The 19559-nt window shown below is 42.2% G+C and overlaps 2 protein-coding genes across 2 annotated transcripts; one reads left to right on the top strand and one right to left on the bottom strand.

The window, feature by feature from the left end:
• Positions 1–3223: 3223 nt before the first annotated feature.
• On the top strand, positions 3224–3804 carry LOC130254047 (histone H2A, sperm-like). Its single transcript, XM_056493218.1, has one exon. The coding sequence runs from the start codon at positions 3224–3226 to the stop codon at positions 3653–3655; it is 432 nt and encodes a 143-aa protein (XP_056349193.1). The 3' UTR covers positions 3656–3804.
• Positions 3805–11029: 7225 nt separating this feature from the next.
• NMS (neuromedin S) lies at positions 11030–17341 on the bottom strand. The gene is made up of 8 exons (XM_056491865.1): positions 17261–17341; positions 17100–17155; positions 16742–16792; positions 15593–15652; positions 12970–13005; positions 12517–12558; positions 11519–11549; positions 11030–11046 (listed from the first exon to the last, which is right to left on the bottom strand). Exons 1-8 carry the CDS (start codon positions 17331–17333, stop codon positions 11030–11032), a joined length of 366 nt encoding a protein of 121 aa, XP_056347840.1. The 5' UTR covers positions 17334–17341.
• Between the last annotated feature and the right edge of the window lie 2218 nt (positions 17342–19559).

The following is a 19559-nucleotide window of genomic DNA, read 5'->3' as shown; positions in this document are numbered from 1 at the left end:
CCCGGCGGGGCGGGCGCAGCGCCGCTTCCCGCACGACCGAATAAGGACGGAGCCGGGGCGGCCGGGGCCTCACGGGCGGCCTGGAGGCATCGCGGAACGCTCTGGGCTGAGAGGCACCAAAAGATCGTAAATCCCCCTGCCCTGAGCGGGGACACCTTCCCATAAAGCAGCTCCGAGCCCCACCGCCATGATGTAGAATAACCGTGTTTGAGCAGGGAGGCTGGGCAAATGGCTCCCTGTGGTCCCTTGCAGTCATTTTCCGTGATTCCCTGTAACTTTTCCTTCCACTTCACTGGGCCTTTTTAAAATCTGTTTGCATTTCATATCCTGTTTTATTTCCCCACTGGTTTATCTTCTTACTTTCTTTCCCTGATCTGTTAAAAAATAAAATAAAACAAGCAATCGAGCTTATATTATCTATTCTTCTAGCATAATTAGCTGTACTTGTAGTATTGGTATGATTGGATCATAGCCAATCGATATTACCAGAAATTTGTCTCTTGATAGTACCTTTATTTCAGTTTCGAGTCCCTGTTAAAGTATCACTCAGAAAACACGGAAAAGTGCATTGAATATGGTGACCCAAATCCATTTGGGATACACCCCATTCCATATTAAAAGGCTCCTAGGCCTGCCTTTTCAAAACACTGAGCACGTCTTTTCAGCTTGCTTCTCAGAGACACACAGCAGAGGGAAGACACCTGCTCCTGCCTCCCTTCCCCTCCTTTCATGCTCTAGCCCCATGGTCAGCATGCTCACCCAGATCTCAGTTCCCAAAAAAGAACCCTAAAGAAGCTGCCAGCTGGCCTTACGAGTGTGTTTGTGCAGATGGAGGAAGCACTGTCCCAGCTCTGGCAAGGGCCTGACATTAAAATTTAGAAACCCCCTTCCACATGTTCTAGGATCAAGGGCATCCCATTAATAGGCAGTTATTCTGAAGTGGGCTGGCCACTTTCCCTCTGCTAAGTCAGGTTACCAAAGGAAAGGCACAGCCACCTTTTCTGTCTTCGAATTAGAGGAAAAGGACAACTGTGCTTTGAGAGGTCATCAATATTCATGGTGAGCATTTGGACGCGCAGAGGGAACAACCCCATAGTGGTTGTTCAATGCCCTGAGGGGCAAGAAACTCAGCCTCACTCAGCTTAGACTAAATGCTCATCCTTGTAGGAAAAGCAGGGGAGTGCCACCAATGCAGGTTGAACTGTTCATGACAGTTTTGTTGTCTGGGTATTTTGCTAGAGCCTGGGCTCCCAAGAATACCCTCTGGTTTAAATACTCATATTCTGTGCCTGAAATATCATTCACATCCACAGCTCTTGCTGCTGCTGGTTGGAAACTACTTTGAATGTCACAAAACAAAGGCAGAAAGAGCATGAGCAGGAAGTGGGCACTCATTTCTATAAAGGGTGCTCAAAAATATTCCTTTGCCTGAGGTGAGAGTTTTGCCCAGCTGAACTAGGAGGAACTGGCCAAGCACCCTCAGCACCAGAACCACAGTAAACCCTGAGCCCCATCTGGGACAGAGCTACCAGAGGTGGAGCAGAAGCCCAAATCTTAGGAGCAGCCCCATCACATCACTTGGTGGGGCTCAGACACAATGTGAATCAAGCATCACTCTGCCCAGGACACATCTAAAGCAAAACACAGTCTCTCCTCCCACCCAACTAAAGATATATTTATAAAGCCCATTTTCCTTATGTACTTTTTTAATCAAGTTCCAGCAGGAAGAAGAGAACTGTTTTTACACACAGCATACAGACAGAAATACTCAAGCCAGAGTGGGTGAGAACTGGCAGCGTCACAGTGAGACTGAAACGGGGCCATGGCTCAGCCCTTGGAGACAGCCTGCCTTCTTGCCCCTCACCCCAGCCAATTTGCTTCTGAGCAGCTGCAATGTGTTTCCTCATTTTGCCCCAAATCAGGGATTAGGTGAAGGAAGATGAAGCACATGTGTAAATCACTCATTAGTTATCCAGGTGACCCGCTGAGGAGGAGAACAAGTTGCTAATAAAAAGGTTCTGGGCCTAGGGAAGAGACAGTGGTGTTATGTGGATTGCCTGTGGTTGAGTGTAGCTTGCATCAAGGTGCAGACTAGGAAAAAGGTAAGAATTTTTGAAGGTAATGTGATGTGATTTTTTTTTTTTATAGTGTGTTGGGGAAGATTTGTGGCTATGGGCTTCATGTTATTTTTTAACCTTGCTGCCTCTGTTGACTGTATGACAGTACTGTGGGTATCTTGCAAAATACTGTCTGGTAATAGGGGATAATGATTTATAAGGGTGTGGTAAGCTTGGCTTTTATGAGGGGCTGGGGTTTTTAAATTTTTATTGTTTTTTCACCTTCTTCTCAAGGCTTTTTTGGACTTTTCTGAAGTCGTTAAATATTTCTGTAAAAGCATTGCATATTAATGTGGTGATGGGTGTTCTTGTATGTTGCTAACACCTATTCTGTAAACTAACTCTCCTATTTACTTAGGCCAGAAATATTTTTAAATGAGTAGTTTTGCTACACCTGTCATAAGAGTCTTCTAATTTCCTCCATCATGAGGAAGCAGATGGTAGTTTCTATTCTTCAGTCTGCATTGTGCTGTCCAATTCATCCTTCTCCTGGTGCACAAGACCTCCAGTAGTATTTCATAGCAGCCAGAGTATAACACTTGGGGAATTAATTTAAAGCTCTGTATAAAAGTGTCCTGGAGTACTTTGGGTATACCAAGGTGTGGGCTGCAAGAATTTTTCCGCTTTTAGATTTAAAATAGGGCAAAGTTATAACTTGATAGTAGAAGTTGTAATGTAGATTCTTCATGGAAGAAGAAACAGGCTGCAAGTCAGCTTTGTGGTAATAGTTGTGGTGTTTAAAAAAAAATCTTTTTGAAGAAGATCCACTGTGCCTCAGTCTCAAACATATTCCAAGTGGCAGGGTACAGCCTCTCTTTATTTGAGCCCTTCATATCTGACTTCAATAACCCTTGACAGGTTTTGCAATGAGATCCTTCTCCTAAAAGGCAGGCTGTAAAAGGGCACTAGCTGTTAAAATTTTGGCTGTGCTGTTGATGAACTGTGGTGTGTGGTGAGCTCTTTCCTCGAGAAAAGAATTAGCTTTCTCCTTGATGTGGAAGAGCAGAACTGACCTTGCTGTTTCTCCCTCTTGCCATCCATTAACTGCAGCACAAGCACCTGAGTATTTTGAAGGCCTCCATCCCTCTGTCTCCTTGCCTGTCAGAATGTCTGGACGTGGGAAGAAACAGGCAGTGGCTGGCACCTCTGGAAGTACCTCAAAGAGCAGGTCAGCCAGGGCAGGTCTGCAGTTCCCTGTGGGTCGTGTCTCCAGACACCTCAGAAGAGGGAAGTACGCTGACAGGATTGGCTCTGGTGCTGCCATCTACCTGGCTGCAGTGCTGGAGTACTTGGTAGCAGAGGTCCTGGAGCTGGCAGGCAACGCTGCACGTGAAAACAAGAAGACAAGGATCATACCCAGGCACATTCAGCTGGCTGTGAGAAATGATGATGAGCTGAACAAGTTCCTTGCTGGTGTGACCATTCCAGAAGGTGGGGTTCTGCCAAATATCCTTGCTCAGCTCCTTCCCAAGAAGACTTTGGTGAAGAAAACTGGTGGGGATGCTTCTTCTTCCCAAGAATATGGTGGTAGCCAGTGAAACTTGCCTTTTCTGGTCTGGTCTCTGCACTCATGGATGATGTGCCTCAGTACCACTGATTTGTATGTGTCTACTCCTTTGTCAAGTATTTTGTCTGCTCATTTTAAAGGAATTTTTTAAAGCATGTAATAATAAAGTTTCTAGAATGCAGCACTGGTATCCTTGTCTCTTTTGTCATGGATGGAAGTACAGAGAAAATAAAATCTAAAAAATAGCCTCGCATAGTACCTGAATACCTTTCTTAAAAGTCTGGTCCATGCTTACTTTTGAAAACATGTTGCAGGTAAGTGTTGTGAAGCAGGGAGAGGAGTCAAGACACACACTGCTCTTCCTGTGAACTTTTCTTCCATCTAGCAGATTCATGGTGCAGTTAGTTCAGTGCCTCAGAGCACTGGACTAATTGTTTAACTCGGCTTTAGAGGTTAGTAAGCCTGTTTCTTTTAAAGCCTTATTGCTCATAAAACTGTAGTGAGCATCTACTTCTCTTTAGACTGCTCCATCATTTCATTAAGTCTCTATCAGGGCCAAGCATGCAGAAACTGGTGGAACCATGTGGTCTGTCAACACAGATGAAAAAATTCAGTGTTTTTCCATTGTACAAACTTAACAAGAACTTGAGAAGTGGTCTATTTCCTCTTTCTCCCATCCAAAGTCTGTTGATTTTCTTCTATGGATCCATAAATTTTAAGAAGTCATTTTTGCCCCTTTTAAAGGAAAAAAAAAAAAAAAGTGCCCTTCTATATTTAGGGGCATTTAACTTATTTGGACTGTAATTAACAATCAACAGGTCCTCTCAATGGAGCCTCTTCTGCTATGTGCTTATAGGATGTGTTTCCTCAGAGCATATTCACTGCCTTTTTTCTCTGTGTCTGGATACTGTACTGGGGCAACAGGAGGAGAGAAGGGTCAAGCAAAATTGAGAGAAATAGTTTTGAAGTGGTGAGTGAGACACTGTGAAATGTGAGAATGGAGATGAAAATGCTGAAAAAATAGAATGGGAGAATAGATACAGACCATGAAGGAAAGAGCAGCATAAATGTCAGCAGGAAGCAAGTGTAAAATTTGTGTGAGGTAGTATTTCACAATAGAATAAAGCAAAGTGTGTTTCCTGTTTTGACAGGAAGATCTGGGTGAAACTCCTTTGTTTGCTCTATAAAGCTTGTAGAACAAGGGGACTGTCAGGATGCTTTCTAGCTGTTCTGGCTCTATGTTTATACCTGCTGTCCTGTTACTTACACAACAGAGCTACTGATATTTTCTGGTTATTTTCCTTCTTCCACAACACTTGTTAAAAGCTGATACAGTTCATTAAGCTTTGGAGCAGCTCTGGCAGGTGCCACCAACAGATCAAATGTTCTGCTGCTGAAGAGGAAATAAACAGAGTTATGGCAGTTCGGTGGTGCCTTACAACACTTACAGATCCTCAGAAACCTGGGGCTAGAACAATGAGAAAAGTTGTTTTGTTGTGGGTGGTTTTGGTTTGTTTTTTTTCTTTGCATTGTTGCCCCTCTGAGAGGGCAACACAGAAACTGAGAACTTAGTTTTGGCACCCAGTTTTGTGAAATATGCTGAGGAGTCCTTAAACATTTACTGGAATAGCACAAATTACACTGTTAATGATGCATGCCTGTAATCATAAAACAAGTTTTTTTTTCCAAGGATAAAGTCTCTTATTTGATTATAAGGTAAACTCTCAACAAATATTACTGGTCTGTTATGGTCATTCATGTCATTATTTGTTCTAAACTTAGGCACTGGGAACAAGTTCAGACAAATATCTGGATCATGAATACTTGGCTTCCTTAGAAGGTTGGAGCTGTATCCAGGTTGATTAATAGGTACAATGATTTTGAACAGAAGTGCACAGAGTATCCTAGCAAATATCAAGGCTAAGTAAGTAAGGGGGAAGATAGGTGCCGTCTTAGTAGTGGAGATGCTTAGCTTCATACCCACAGGTAAGCCCCTGTTCAATAAAGTGCTTAGTAAGTATGGAAAGTGTACCCCTAGGTCATTCTAATGAAATTGTGATTTTTTTTTTTGTGATTTTTATTTTTTTTTCTATTGTAATACAATATAGGAGAGCCACTACAAATACAATAGAAATAATTTTGCTTGTTCTCTTGATCACCAAAGTGCTAATTTACTTAAAGAAGACATTAATTGCATGGTACTTTTGCACATGACTAGTTCTCGTGTCTCATGCTGTAGGTTTCAACTGAGCTCAGTCACCTGTAGCTGAGGCTGGTATGTGATTTAGTTACAAATCAAAGCAAAAAAACCCATTCAAAACACAGCTCCTCTGGCATCTCTCTTGTTACCAAAGCTGCAAAACACATTTATCTTGATCTGGTGTTACTTTCCTAACTCAGTTATGCCATGGTGCCAGGGTGTCAAGGAAAACAGATGTCTTCAATAACACCCATTAATGTCTGTACATGGTTCTCCACAATTCAATGAAGTGGTGGGCAGATGGAAGCATGGGGGTGAAATGATGCCTGGGAAAACTCTTCTTTTACCTGTCTGGAGGACTGGATGCTGTTGACTGATACCTCAGCTGTGCAGAGTGCTTGTAGTTCACTCTGCACTGTGATTTGTGTGTTTATAAGCTTGATATTTTCTGTCACCTTCACTTTCTGTGTAAGGAGAGGAAACATCCCAAGTTATGGCCTCGGAGAGTCTTGTCTTGTTGAGCACAAGGGATGTACAGGGTCTGAACTCATTCACTACCCGAGCTGGTCAAGCCCAGCGCACGGTGGGGAGGGGTAGGACCCAGAGTGCCTCTGCTTTCAACATCCCAAATTTTATGCTGTGTTGCCCTCTGCTAATGGGTCCCAATACTGCAATTCCTGAACACCTTGTTGTCCTCTTGGAGGTCAAGTGCCACTCTTTTGACAGCCACAGAATAGTGAATTTGGGTTGTAATCTGAGATTATACATAGTCTGTGGAACTATGTAGACTATACAGAGCTGAGAAAATGAAGGAAGATATGTTGTATAAGACTACTGATAGTGAAAGGCTACTTTTGATGTGTTTTCATGTAGCAGAGTCTCTGGTGTAGTTCCTGGAGAGGCCATACTGCCTAGCAGGGTAGGTGGCTTGGCACATCAGTACATACCAGGGTCATGAGAGGAAATACAACCTTGGTGCTGTGTTGAATGAGGCTCAGATGGATCACACAATTGCCTCTGGGTGCTCTTAGGTCAGTCCATGCACATTCTACATTTTTGCATTTTCTACTGGAAGTTCTAGTCCATATTTAGGCATTTTTCTGGTTGATGTTTAGACAGCTATACTCCAGAAGCCTGTATTTCAGTGCCATAATCCAGCAGGTACTATCCAGATAGCTGTGTAGTAATCCCTGGGTGCAGAAGCTTTGTAGTAAATATATCCAAAATGCTTTTCTTTCAAGTTTGCCTTATGTTGTCATTCAGACTTCTTATATTGATCTTTCAGCAGGTTGTATGCTAATAGGGAGATGGTGTTTGGTGTACAATGTTCTTTGCACTAGAGAAATGTCAAAATTTTAGGCGATGAATCATAACCTGCTATAAGATCAGTCAAATTTTTTGTTTTATACACTGGAAAAAGTTGATCCAGAAATGACTGAAGGAGACTTGGTAGCTTGTCCTTCTAGTACAGAAATCTATCAGAGCAATAAAGACATTTTTGTGCAGTCCAGCCCAGTCAAAGATATATTTCCACCCTGTTTAAAAAGGTAGAGGGATGGCAATTGCAATGTGGGAGTTGTCTGGAACAGGTAAGTAAGTCTAAAGAGTGATCTCCACATTAGCAACCAGTAGATATTCTGGGATCACTGCTCGACTCTAAAATCCCAGCAAATAATTAAACACAGGCATTGATGAATGCTGACAGGAATGGTTAGTTTAAAATGAAGCATTTTATCATTCCTCTCTTCACACTTTCCTTCTTGCAAATCAACCTCACTTCATCCAAGTTCCAACTTTCCTTGACCTCTGCCTTTCCTGTTTGCTGGTTATTGCCCTCTTCTCCTGTATTGCTCTGTACATGAAGCCTTACCTATACTGAGCAATGCAACACCTTCCATATAAGTCTCTATGCTTTCTTATTCATTCCACATTGTATTTTGTGTTCTCCTCAACACTATGATATTTGAGTGTGTACAGTTACCCATCCCCTTTGCTGCAAAGCTGCAATTGATTATTCTTCACCATGTGCAATCACCTCCTTTCATCCTCAGTGAGCTGTACATATTTTTTTGCATTTGTATCTTTGCCAAGGCCATTCTGAATGCTGGCTGTTCTGCAGCCTCCCAGCTGCCATCACCTGAAGATTTTCTAACTGAGCTCTTCCCTGTGGCAGCTGAGAAGGGAGTGAAGCTGTAAAACCCCAAGGTTTTCCTCTTGTGCTTCGTGCTCTGTCTCTGTGGTGAGCAGCATGTCATGAGGCTGGGCAGCACTTGCTCCCCCACGGACAAGTGCATTTCCAGCTCCCTTGCTGTGTGCTCTGCTGAGCAGTGCCTTGCTGAGCCCATCCGCAGTAAGTCAGGCTTTTAAGGTCCTAGGCCAGCCTGAAGTGATTTTTGAGTCGAGGCAGCACAGAGGTGTGCACTCCTGAACATTCCTGCCTTTCCAAGCTGTTCTTAACCACATGCTCTAAGCTGTGGCAACTAGTTTCAGGAGTTGATTAAGTGCAAAACAGTTTTCCCTTTGCAGCTGAAACACGTGGCTTCTCAGTGTAATTGAGTGTCCCTTCTTGCTGCTTTTTATGAGAAGAGGATGGATAAGTACCCAATTTGCTCTTCTAAACACACTCAGTATTTTGTATACCTTGTCATGAAACTCTTGATTTGTCTCTTCTCTGCCTGAAAGTGAGAATTGAGCTTTCACCTCTTTTTCTTACAGAAATATTTCTGTGCTTCTAATTGTTGTTGTCACCTGTGTCTGCACTCCTGAATTTCTGCTATGAGTTTTGCAATGGGATATTCAGAAAGAGTTTCAGGCCAGAGATGACTTTTGCATTTCTCTATTATTAATTTCTCCTGTTTCACAGGTGACATTTGAATGGCTCCAGGGAGCAAAGGTTTGCAGTAAGCAGTGAACAAGAGCTCTTCTGTGCTTCTTACAGAGGAGCCACAGTTACTACAGACTGAGGAACCTAAGGTAGGTTATCACCTGCAAATTACCACCTATTTATCAACCTTATTTAAGTTTCAAGGCCCAAATAGATGTTATTCTTGAAGGCTGCTGGGGGTGAAGGAAGCCTTTGCTGACTGTGAGAGCACAGCATGAGTTGCCTATGGTACAGTGCTGCTTCAGTTTAACCTCATCCATCTTGTTTACTTTCCCCAGCAAAATGGGGAGAGAATTGAAAGGGTAAAAGTGAGCAAAGCTGTGGGTTGAGATAAAGACAGTTTAATATGTAAAGCAAAGGAGAACGAGGAATTCACTCACTGCTTTACCTCAGCAGGCAGGTGTTCAGCCATCTCCAGGAAAGCCAGGCTCTGTCACACCTAACTATGACTTGGGAAGACAAACACCATCACTCCAAAGAGGAGTGTGTGTGTGTCCCTTTCTCCTCCCCAGCTTTCATTGCAGAGAGTGACAGCATAAAATGAGGGATATCCCTTTGGCAGTTGCATCAGCTGTCCTGGCTGTGTCACCTCCCAGCTCCTTGTGCACCCCCAGCCACCTCACAGGTGGGGTGGAAACAGGTCTTGAGATGGTGTGAGCCCTGCTCAGCAGTAGCTGAAATATCCCTGTGTTATCAACACTGTTTTGGTCACAGATGTGAAAAAGCACCATAAAAGCTGCTATGAAGACAATTAACTCTATCCCAGCCAATACCAGTATGAATACTTATGAGAACTGAGCAAAATTAGATACTTTTCAGCTTTGGCCTCTGAGATGAAACAAGCCAGTTCCTTTGTAATCATTATGTCTTATTTATTTGCATTGCCAGGGTCCATCCCCACCACTTAGTTGTGCTTGGTTGTTCCCTCCAGAGGGACATTCTAACTGGTTCCAGATACCTGAGGAGTCAGAGGAGCCAGAGTAGCCAGCATCCCCTTTGGTACTCTTTCCAAGGGCTAATAATTTCCTGCAGGATTTCACAACACACTGAACAATGTCTGTCTCCTTGATGACCCTCTTATGCACTGGAGGGTCCATTGGATTCCCCTGAAGGCATCCCTCCTCCAGGCTGAGCCAGCCCAGTTGCCCTTGCATCTCCTCAGGGGCAAGTGATAGAGTTTTCACCACCTTGGAGGCCCTCTCTCCCCTTTTTCCATGGCCTTCCAGTATTCTGAGGCTACAAACTGAATTCTCTGCCTTAGATGCAGTAAACAATTGCCAAACAACTCATCTCTTCCCTCTAACTGCCAGCCAAACTTCTGTTAACACAGCCCAAACTGGGAACTTATCCAGATAAAACCTCACCAAAAATCCTATAAAACAACAAAACACAGCTATCTTCAGCATTTGTTTTCAAAGACAAAGGTGTCTCCAAATCTGGTTCACATGTGGCTGTGCCAAAATAACTAAAACAGCACTATGCCATAGTAGCCAAAGAGAAGGAGGGATAGCAAAGAGCTTGAGGAAATCAATGCTATGTGCAGGAATTGTGGCCTCATTTGTATCCCCAGACCCTCAATTTTACTGTGCTCTTCTCTTCCTAAGGAAGTAACTGCTTAATACTTAAAGTTTTGTGTCCATAAATGTCTCCAAATACCAAAACACTTCATAGAGTGCAAGCACAATCAGCTGCATTACATTTTCAAATGAATGATTTCAGAAAAACAGGGCAGATGTTCAGAATATTTCTCAAAAGTGCCTCATTTGTGCTTTATGATAGCCAGTCAGGCAAGGCTGAAAAAAATAACTTCATCTTATCAAATAACATCTGTATGTAGCAGCAGTACTTGTTCCTCTTCTTTCAAAGTGCTTTAGATCCATCAATTATCATACTTGAGCACTTAGTTACTCAAAATAAATCATCAAAATGTCCATGATGATTTTAGTATAGTGTTGTTCAGGATGCCTATTCTGAAATAATGGGGAAATATATTATCTAGTCAAAAGGACAAGCTTATCATTTATGACCCTATTAAAGAAGATGTTATAAAATTCACTGTTGCATTTGAAAATTGTCAATATTGAGATGATTGATTTCCTTTGATTACAGCTGGCAACAGATAATGCTAGACTATAGCCCAAGGAAGCCTAGTATGGGCTTCAATAAAAAAAGGACAACAAAAAGAATTACTGATTGCAAGTTTATTACATGGAACAGCAAATTTCAGACAACTGAGTAACATAATAGACAGCCAGTGCAATGAGAAGTCTCTTTCCTTTATGTAAACCAAGTCATTGAGCCAGTAAATGAATCCATGAACTTCACATTCCACGGTATTCTGAAACAAATTAACACAGCAACATTTTTTATGTTGAGATGTTGATCTGAATGTGACTTAGTACTTAGTTCTGTACATCTGGTTCTTTTCAAAGTTAGAAATTAAATAGCTTCAGATTCTAAAGCCAGAAAATTTAAATATTTGAAAGTTTAGAAAAGCACACAAATCTGTTATTTGTACTCAAACACGAATCCTTTCTTCTCTCATAATTCTCTTCCTACTATGTTATAACCCAGCTGACTTTATTTTAGAGTATGTAAGCATGACAAAGAAAGCCATTCCTCTGTCAAGGGTGTGCACTCTGAGTCTCTGAGCACGAAAAAACCCTACATTTCTGTCAAGGCAATCTTAATGGCCATGTGAAATGTGTGTGTCTAGGTTTGCAATGCTTCTCAGTACCTTCTTTTGTCATGAGGCTCATCATTAATGAAAAGGCAGAAGAAATTCTTGGCACTTCTGGTTGCCTACTTACCACTGCCTTCAATAGTTCTTCCATTTCGAGGCTGAAAAGTATAATAATTAGATGATTGTAAAAAAGCAATGGATTACAGATTTATAAACACACCAAAATACATCCCCATCATGCAGACAAGTTACTGTATAAAACTGCAGCGAGATTTTCTTTAAAGCAACATGTCAAATACCAGGGGGATCCATGCAGGGTGGGTTATGCCTTTGAATATGAGAAATTTTCATTCAGCCTCTGCCCAAAAAGTTAAACATTCCATCTTTAATTATTCTCATTCAGTATTTGGGTCTAAATTCATAGGGGCACATGCCTAAGAAAGAGCATGTAATTACCAGCACAGAAATAACCTAGATGGACACACTTGAAATAACAAATAACTTGAAATAAAGCATAAATGACAGCTGAATTGGTACTCTGGTTACCTGACTTGACCTACTTTACAGTATTTTTTTTTAAATGTATTGAAGACATTCCTAAAAATTAGTTTGGTGTTAATCAGAGTGTGTCTAAACCAGCACACTGGGCATTAGACCATGTCATAGCTCAGCAAGCCAATGGGTGAAAAATGTGAGAGAAGTTATAATTTTGCTTTGGCTTTTTGCCTTTATGCAGTGTGATTTCACTTCCTGGGCAGACCTTTCAGATCAGGTGGACACTTAGCTCAGGCACATGTTTGATCTAATTTATTTAGCATCAGTGCACCTTGACAGTCTCAGAGGTGCAAGCCACATGGATGATTTGGCTCAAGATAAAACATTTACAGAGGCATATCTTCAAGCAAAAAGAAGTGTTTAATCCACCAGTACTCCAGATCTCATTATCTTGTCATCTTTTAGTCAAACCAGAGCTTTTTGAGAAAATGGCTCCCTAAGCTTTCAAGCAAGGGATATTTGGCCTCCATTCAAAACAATCACAGCAAGAATTTGTGAAACAGCTGCTCGTCCATGAACACTTAACAATGTCTGAGATTCAGAATCTTTAAAATGAAGAGATTCAGATACCCTGAAAAGGAAGAAAGGCCGCCCCAGAGTTCCATGACTGTCCTGTAAAATCAAACACAAACAATAACAAAAAACTTTAAACTCAGTTCCACAGATCTGTTGCCAAATTTTACCATTCTATCACAATATCAGTAATTTGGGGTCTTTTTCAGCAGCATGCAAACAAGATGTTGATAGTCCCCAATGCCCATTCATCTGGAATGCTGATTAAAAATTAATGCCTGAAGGACATTGTGTCTAGTGTAAATAAACTAGATTACCATAATTAAAGATTCACAGGGTTTAGAAGAGATATAAAATAAAGCTTTACATGTAGGGTATAAGCAGGGTCAACACACATCACTTCCCAACCACTGAAAAAACCCAAGCTGGCTTTAAAAGAAACAAGGGAAGAACATACTTCCCTATCCACTGCTACTGCCACTGCTTGTCTTCACATTTACATTTACTTACCTTCTTTGTAAACTTTGCAGAAGCAGTCTGCGATTCCTGCAAGTGGACACTGTAAGTTAATCGAGATGCCAGCATGTTTTGGTGTGTTACAGTCATCCTCTAATACTGATGAGGTTGGTACACTTATCACAGACAGATGTAAGAACAGCAGCAAACTGATCTTTAAAGATTGCTGTGAAGCCTTGCCTGGAAGTGACTGGTCAATACCATCATTCAACAGGCTTCCCCTGCTGCACAGCAAAGTGCAGCTGTGCTCTGGGGGGTGAAGCAGAGCTCAGCCTGGAGCTCCACTCCTCAGGCTTGCATTGTACTGATAGCTCTTACCTTGTTAAAATGGGCTGCTCTTCACCTTGCAGACTGCCCTTGGTTTTAATCCAGGAAAGATTGGTGGGTGTAAGCCTTCCCCTGCGCTCTTCATTCTTCAGAAAATTGCTAATTTTTCTACTCAGCCTCACTTCAAGGAATAGAAATTTTCCCTGTCACTTTGTGTGAGCAGACTAAGTTCAACATGTGATGCAGCCCTGGACCTGCAGCCTGGTTTGGGAGCCCTCCTGCCCATGACACAGCTGCTAGGCTGTATGCTCCCAGCCAGCCAGGAATGGGATACACAGCCACAGCTATATCAATGAGTGGGTTTAGTCACCTGGAGTGGGCTTGAAAAACAAACACGTGTAGGGGAAAGAACGTGAAGATGGGGTGAGAAGGCAGGAAAGCATGTGGATGGGAACTTCAGAGAAGGAATTTTAAAAGACAAAATACACAAGCAAAAATAGGGAATCATGGTTCAGGGTATGAGAAGAGGATTTCTTTGGTTCAAGCTGCAAGACAACAATTATAGAGCAACTGACATCAACTTACAGGGCTGAGAAATACTAGGGAAGAAAAAAATGCTTGCTCAGTCAAAGTGCTTTAAAGGATGCAAAGGAGAAGACTATGACAGAGAGACAATATGAATTATCTGATATGATTATTACACACAGAGATTGGCTCATGACTGCCTTCAGTTTCAACTATCCTAACTAATTCATAAAAGGTGAGAGATTACTATGTGAAAGAAATATGGTAAAAACTGAGCTTCTAAATATCTTTGGGGTAGAAATTTCAAACACACAGTGAAGTGATTGGACATTGATGTTAAATATTCATAGTTCTCACAAAATATTTCTAACTCCCCAGGTTGGGTTCAAGTCCCATTCAAGCCCAGATTGCCATGGACTTTGCCTTTCAGTGCTGAGGCCTCATTAAAACATCATCTACTTTCTCTGCAGCATCTGTAACTCTGAATAATTTATTCACTGAAATATAGGATAATGTAGAAAGTTAAATTCAGCTGACATTAGTAGAATTGCATAGCTGTTTCATTGGGTTCACTTTATACAGACTCATGTTTGTATAAATCCTCAAGATTCCTTGTGGGCTAAGAAAGTGGGACTTCATATAATATGAGATTTGATCAGCTGGATAAAACTTCACATAATTCTTTTTCCGTATTTCACAAATTTATTTTATCCGCTGCTTTACTCAGATCACACCTAGAAATCATACTGCAGATGTGTAGCTCATATTTTTGAAAGGGTATTGTATGAGATTCGGCTTCCAATCTTGATGACACATAATTTTTTGTGAAGTTAGTAACTAAAATAATAAACCAGGAATAGGACTCTGTTTGAAGTTACCAGATGATTCTGGATGTTCCCTCATTGGCTAAGCTGTGGAAGCATAAGAGTCAATAGTAAACTCAAAAACATTTATTAGACATTTACAACTGAAATTCAGGACTTTTTGTACAATCAGCTTCAATGCTGTAGAGTTTTGTGACTGCTTCAGGAAAGCATGCTCAAAATTATAATATGCTAAAGACACTGGCAAGAAGAGATATTGAAATGCATTTCAAAATACTTTCTATTATTGTCTTGAAGGATCTACTCCTGTTTTGAAATAACAAAGGACTCAGCCTCCACAAGTAAATTGGCCTTTTTAGCATATACCCAGGGGCTGAGTGAATTTTATGAAGAAGGTTCTTAATGAAATGGTGATAATAAAAAAGTGATATAAAGCAGAACTGACATTGAGGTGGATCCTTATATAACTGCACCAATAAAAAAGAGCTATACTTAATAACTCCTCAACTTAATCTCTTTACTCTGAGTTAGAAACACCAAAAAAAAAAAAAAGAAAAAAAAAGGAAAAAAAAAAAAAGAAAAAAAACCAAAACCCAAATGCAAGTAGAGTATTAAAATCAGCAAAGCAACTCATACACCTCTGTGTTCAGCATAATCATTGATCCAATGTTATGTATATTTTTAGTGTATTTAACCCTGTGTAATTCAAAACTGAGGGTCAGGTTAAAATACTGACTGACTGTAAGTAAATGTTTTGGTTCTTAAGCTGTGAATTAATGAAAAACAGCAGTTTCATATAAATAATTTAAAGTAACTAAGAATTACATGCAAACTACTAACAAGAAAATCTTTTTTATACCCTCCTACCTCTCTTAAACCATTACAGTATTAGATTATACGTTATTGTTTGGAGAGAAATGTCAAAAAGATGCTCATGGAATGGTTTCTTTCTATTTTTAAGAAGGGGGGGCTTTGAAACAAAACAAGCAATTACACCTTACCTCATTTTTATGCATGCTGTTGAATATGGAATAACAGAGATCCAAAACAGTGCTGGAGATCTGAAAAAAAACAATACTTTGATACATTTACTGGGAGAATGTGGTGTACATGGTTTAATAGAAAATAGGCTTGACTCTGATCCCAGATCAATTTAGATTGGACACAGTTCACTAAAAACACTCAGAGCAGGGGAAAGCTTACTGATGCTATTATGAGACGAAAAATTACTCTTGAGTAGAATACACACAATACAACTGTTGTCAATACAGTCTGCTATAAAGAGGTCCCAATCAACCTTTTAAATTTAAAATACATTTTTCTGTGCTAATTGTTCTAGGGATAGCTTTGGTTTGTGGCATGTTTAATCTATGCTCATTAACACCTACAAGCCTTTCAGTCAATCAGTACTATAATCTTTAATCATATACTGAAATACACTGACCCATACCCATTGCCACAAGACAGGGATTTGCTTATGCATGCAATCACATCAGATGAGAACTACAGCTTCAAAGGAAGTGAGGTGTAAGACACCTGAAAAACAAGCTCCAGGAACTGTTCTCCACAACTTTTGGTTCACAAAACCCTAACATTCCAGAAAGAAAAACATCAGGACAAAATGTTCAGAATTTCCAAATGCTTCCTAATCCTGCAAGTATTTTTCACCCTGCTTTGACAATGACCCTTGGGCTCGATATTAAATGCAGTGCATCTGATCTTTCACATACTGATTTTTTTCTTTTTAAGTGTTTGTAAGCTTTGTGCCAGCAGAAATCATCTGTGAAAACTTCCACTGGCTCCCCTCTCCTCTGAGCCCCCCAGAAAAAATCCATCCATCCATTAAGCACCAAGCCAGGACCAAATAGGACCTTTAAATCCTGCAGAACTGTCCAGCCCTTCTTGCTTCAGTGTTACCTACTACTGGCATGGCATGAAAGGAAAAGAAAATGCATTTCTTTATGTCTGCATTAGCTTCACAAGGAGGAGAACACATGCACCAACAAACCAGCTCTTCTTTCCAGAGCTCCTGGTGCTCTGGTGGAGGCTCTGCCACCTGCAGACATCGGTGCTCCAGGTTATACAGGACAATTAGTGTATCTGGAAGAGAGAGTCTCAGCAGATCGAACACATTACAGGAGTCAAGTTACCTGGGGTTGATCGGACATTTCCATCCACTGACTGAAACACAGAGCCAGTTGCTTTAAAAGTAAAGAACAGGCATTAAAGCGTGTCTATCATACCTTCGGACCTGTGTTTTTGCTCGGGAAGTCGGGTCTGGCTTGTTAGCCTGTCCTGTCTTTTGCTGACCCGGTGTCCTATTCTGCCGCTGCCCATACCTGTCCCACCTGCCGGGCGCCAGCCTCCCTCCCTTCACCGATCCCCCGGGATTTAATGGGTACTGCCGGCCCGGTGCCGGTTTCCTACCGCGTTTCCCTCCTCGTTCCCACCTTTCCCGTCCCTGCCCTCCCTGTCCCCCTCGCACGCTGTCAGACACGGTGACCGTACCTGGTTTGGGGGCAGCTCCACGCCGTCCCGGTGGCGAGAGAAGGGCTGCGGGAACCCTGCGGGACGGGCACAGGTTGGGATGCCGGAGCAGCCAGGAGCCGGCTCCTCTGGAGGAGCCGACCCTTGCAGGGCTGTGCCCGCTCCCCGGTGCCCGCACGTACCTGAGCCCCGCGGGAGGGCGCAGAGGCAGCAGGCGGCCAGGAGCCAGGGCAGGGCGGGCGGCGGCGAGGGCATGGCGGGGATGGGATGGGATGGGCGGATGGACCGGCGGACTCGCGCCTTTATGGGGCCTTTATGGGGCCATACGGAGCCGCCGAGCCAATGGGCGCCGGGGCGGTCCCAGGCTCCGCTCCCGCTGTCGCTCCCGGTGTCGCTCCCGCTGCCGGACAAGCGCTGCGCTGCCGCCCCCGCCGGGACGAGAAACCCCCAGTCCGGCGTCAGGGACCCCTAGAACCCTCCTCTGTCACAGCTGCTTCTCTAGAGTAGGCGACCGAGAGGAAAGAGTGAGAGACGAGAAGAAGATGCTGTGCCTGGTCAAGTGACAGAGGGACAGAAAATTCAGTTTTGTAGTAGGGCTTGCTGAGTGTTTCAAATTATTTCTCCTTATGGCAGCTTGGGAAATAAAGTTTGCCTTCTAATTGGAAGGGTTGTGAACTTTCATGTTGAACAAGTCCGATTTTATTACTTTTATATTCACATGAAATAAAGAAATCTACCCACCTCTTAATTAATTTCATAGTGGGTACGGCTGTAGAAAAGATACACATCTGCTCTCAACAGAAAATGACTCTCCTTTCTTCCTGATTTAATCACTGGATTTGACTATGGAAAACTCTTCCTGGTTTTCTCTGTGCAAGTTCTAAGAGCAGTGCTTTCTAATCAGATCACAGGCTTAGAAAGGCAGAGCCCTCCAGAAATCTTTTATTTAATAGACTTTAGGCCTGCTGAAGCAAATATGTATTCAGTTGTCCAACTTCTAACCCAGCAGGGTTGGAACTACATGATCCATTCCAACCCTAACTATTCCAGAATCTATGTATTAGACGTGCTTGGGAGGCAATGGCTCCAGTGTGGGATATGAGACATAAAAAGCTGCAGAAGGTGTTATTGTCACAGCATCCCACCTCATCTCATAATGTCCCTCAATGGCTGTGCTGCCACTAAAAGGATGATGGCAGGACTGTTCCTGGTGGGAACATCTCAGAGCAGTCAGGGAGAAGACACAGCTGCCTTCTCACAAAGAAAAGGGGAGCCAGACTTCAGACTTGTCAGCTACACAGCTGTGTGTCCTGAGCACGTGGAGAGGCACTGGAGCAGCCGAGTGACCCCAGCACCATTAGTTCACCCTTTGTTCCTTCCTTTCCCTGGGAAAGATGGCTGTCTTTGCCTCATCACAGCCTTTTGGGGGCAATAATCTGAGTGGGGAGATGGCAGGAGGGGTCAGACGTTGCTGGAGCAGACACCCAGTTGTCAGATTCTCACTGACTTAAGTGGAATGGGAGTTTCAAGGCAGGATAGAATTCAAAAAGAGTAGTCCCTCTGACTGTATAATTTTTATCCTCTGTGGGAGCTAAAGCAGATTGAAACAAGTTTTATGATGATGGTTTCTCACAGCAAATCCACCCAGGCTTTCATTAACAAGAAGATGCAGAGTTCCAGGAAATCCATAGGTCCTTTTTGCAGAGGACCTACTTTCTAACTAAGCCCATGAAATCCTGGAGTGAAAGGACTCTCTGTGTTTGTTAAATTTGCTTATAAAAGGAGGGGGTTTTTTTTGATGGCACCAAGAAGCAGGTTTGATGTAATTTATTTGAGCCAATGTAGTCACAGAAATGTGAAAGCAGAACCCCACTAAGTGTGAGCTGGGCTCATCAGAGGTAGACAGAAAAATGAGAGAAGGTAAAGGTACTCTGAAAGATTGCACATTTTCATATTAACTATCTTCTTTCTGTCTTTCAACACTTTAACCAAACTGAAAATTATTGTTCACCAGCAGTGTTTCTCTTGCCCTGCTTATCACAGATCTTGCATTCAAATCACTCCCATGCTGCAGAAACACGGGATCTTAGAGAGCCATTATAGATTCATTATTTGCTATTATTTTTTTAATATTTACATATGAGATACCAATCCTTTTAAATCCTAATAATTTGCTATCTTTTTACAGGAGAATATTAATGAGTTATGACCAGATTGCTAGTGATAGCTCACTGTAATGGGATGTGGTTCTCTGGCTTTCCCTGTTTCATGAGAAATGCAGTCTTCTGCTTTCTGCCTGTTATATGGTAGCCTCTTTCAACTTTTTAAAATACATTTGAGTTTAGGAGTGGGATTATTTTTTTTTTAATAGCATGTGACCAAGTTGGGTGGGTAAAATCTACTTCTACCTTACATAAAATACTAGATGCTACCTGAACCTTTCCTTCCTCCTCCTCATACTCATAAACCATCTGCTGCTTT

The sequence above is a fragment of the Oenanthe melanoleuca genome, chromosome 1 (genome assembly GCF_029582105.1).
Source record: "Oenanthe melanoleuca isolate GR-GAL-2019-014 chromosome 1, OMel1.0, whole genome shotgun sequence".
NCBI lineage: Eukaryota > Metazoa > Chordata > Aves > Passeriformes > Muscicapidae > Oenanthe > Oenanthe melanoleuca.
Note: the sequence above shows the minus strand (reverse complement) of the source record. Positions and strands in the feature narration are given on the sequence as shown.

Coding starts and splice junctions, on each gene's coding strand:
- NMS (XM_056491865.1), bottom strand. CDS start 17,333: ATGCCCTCGCCGCCGCCCGCCCTGCCCTGGCTCCTGGCCGCCTGCTGC. Junction 16,793..17,099: donor TGGAGCTGCCCCCAAACCAG/GTACGGTCACCG, acceptor TTACTTTTAAAG/CAACTGGCTCTGTGTTTCAG. Junction 15,653..16,741: donor AAATGTCCGATCAACCCCAG/GTAACTTGACTC, acceptor GTTTTTTTTCAG/ATCTCCAGCACTGTTTTGGA.
- LOC130254047 (XM_056493218.1), top strand. CDS start 3,224: ATGTCTGGACGTGGGAAGAAACAGGCAGTGGCTGGCACCTCTGGAAGT.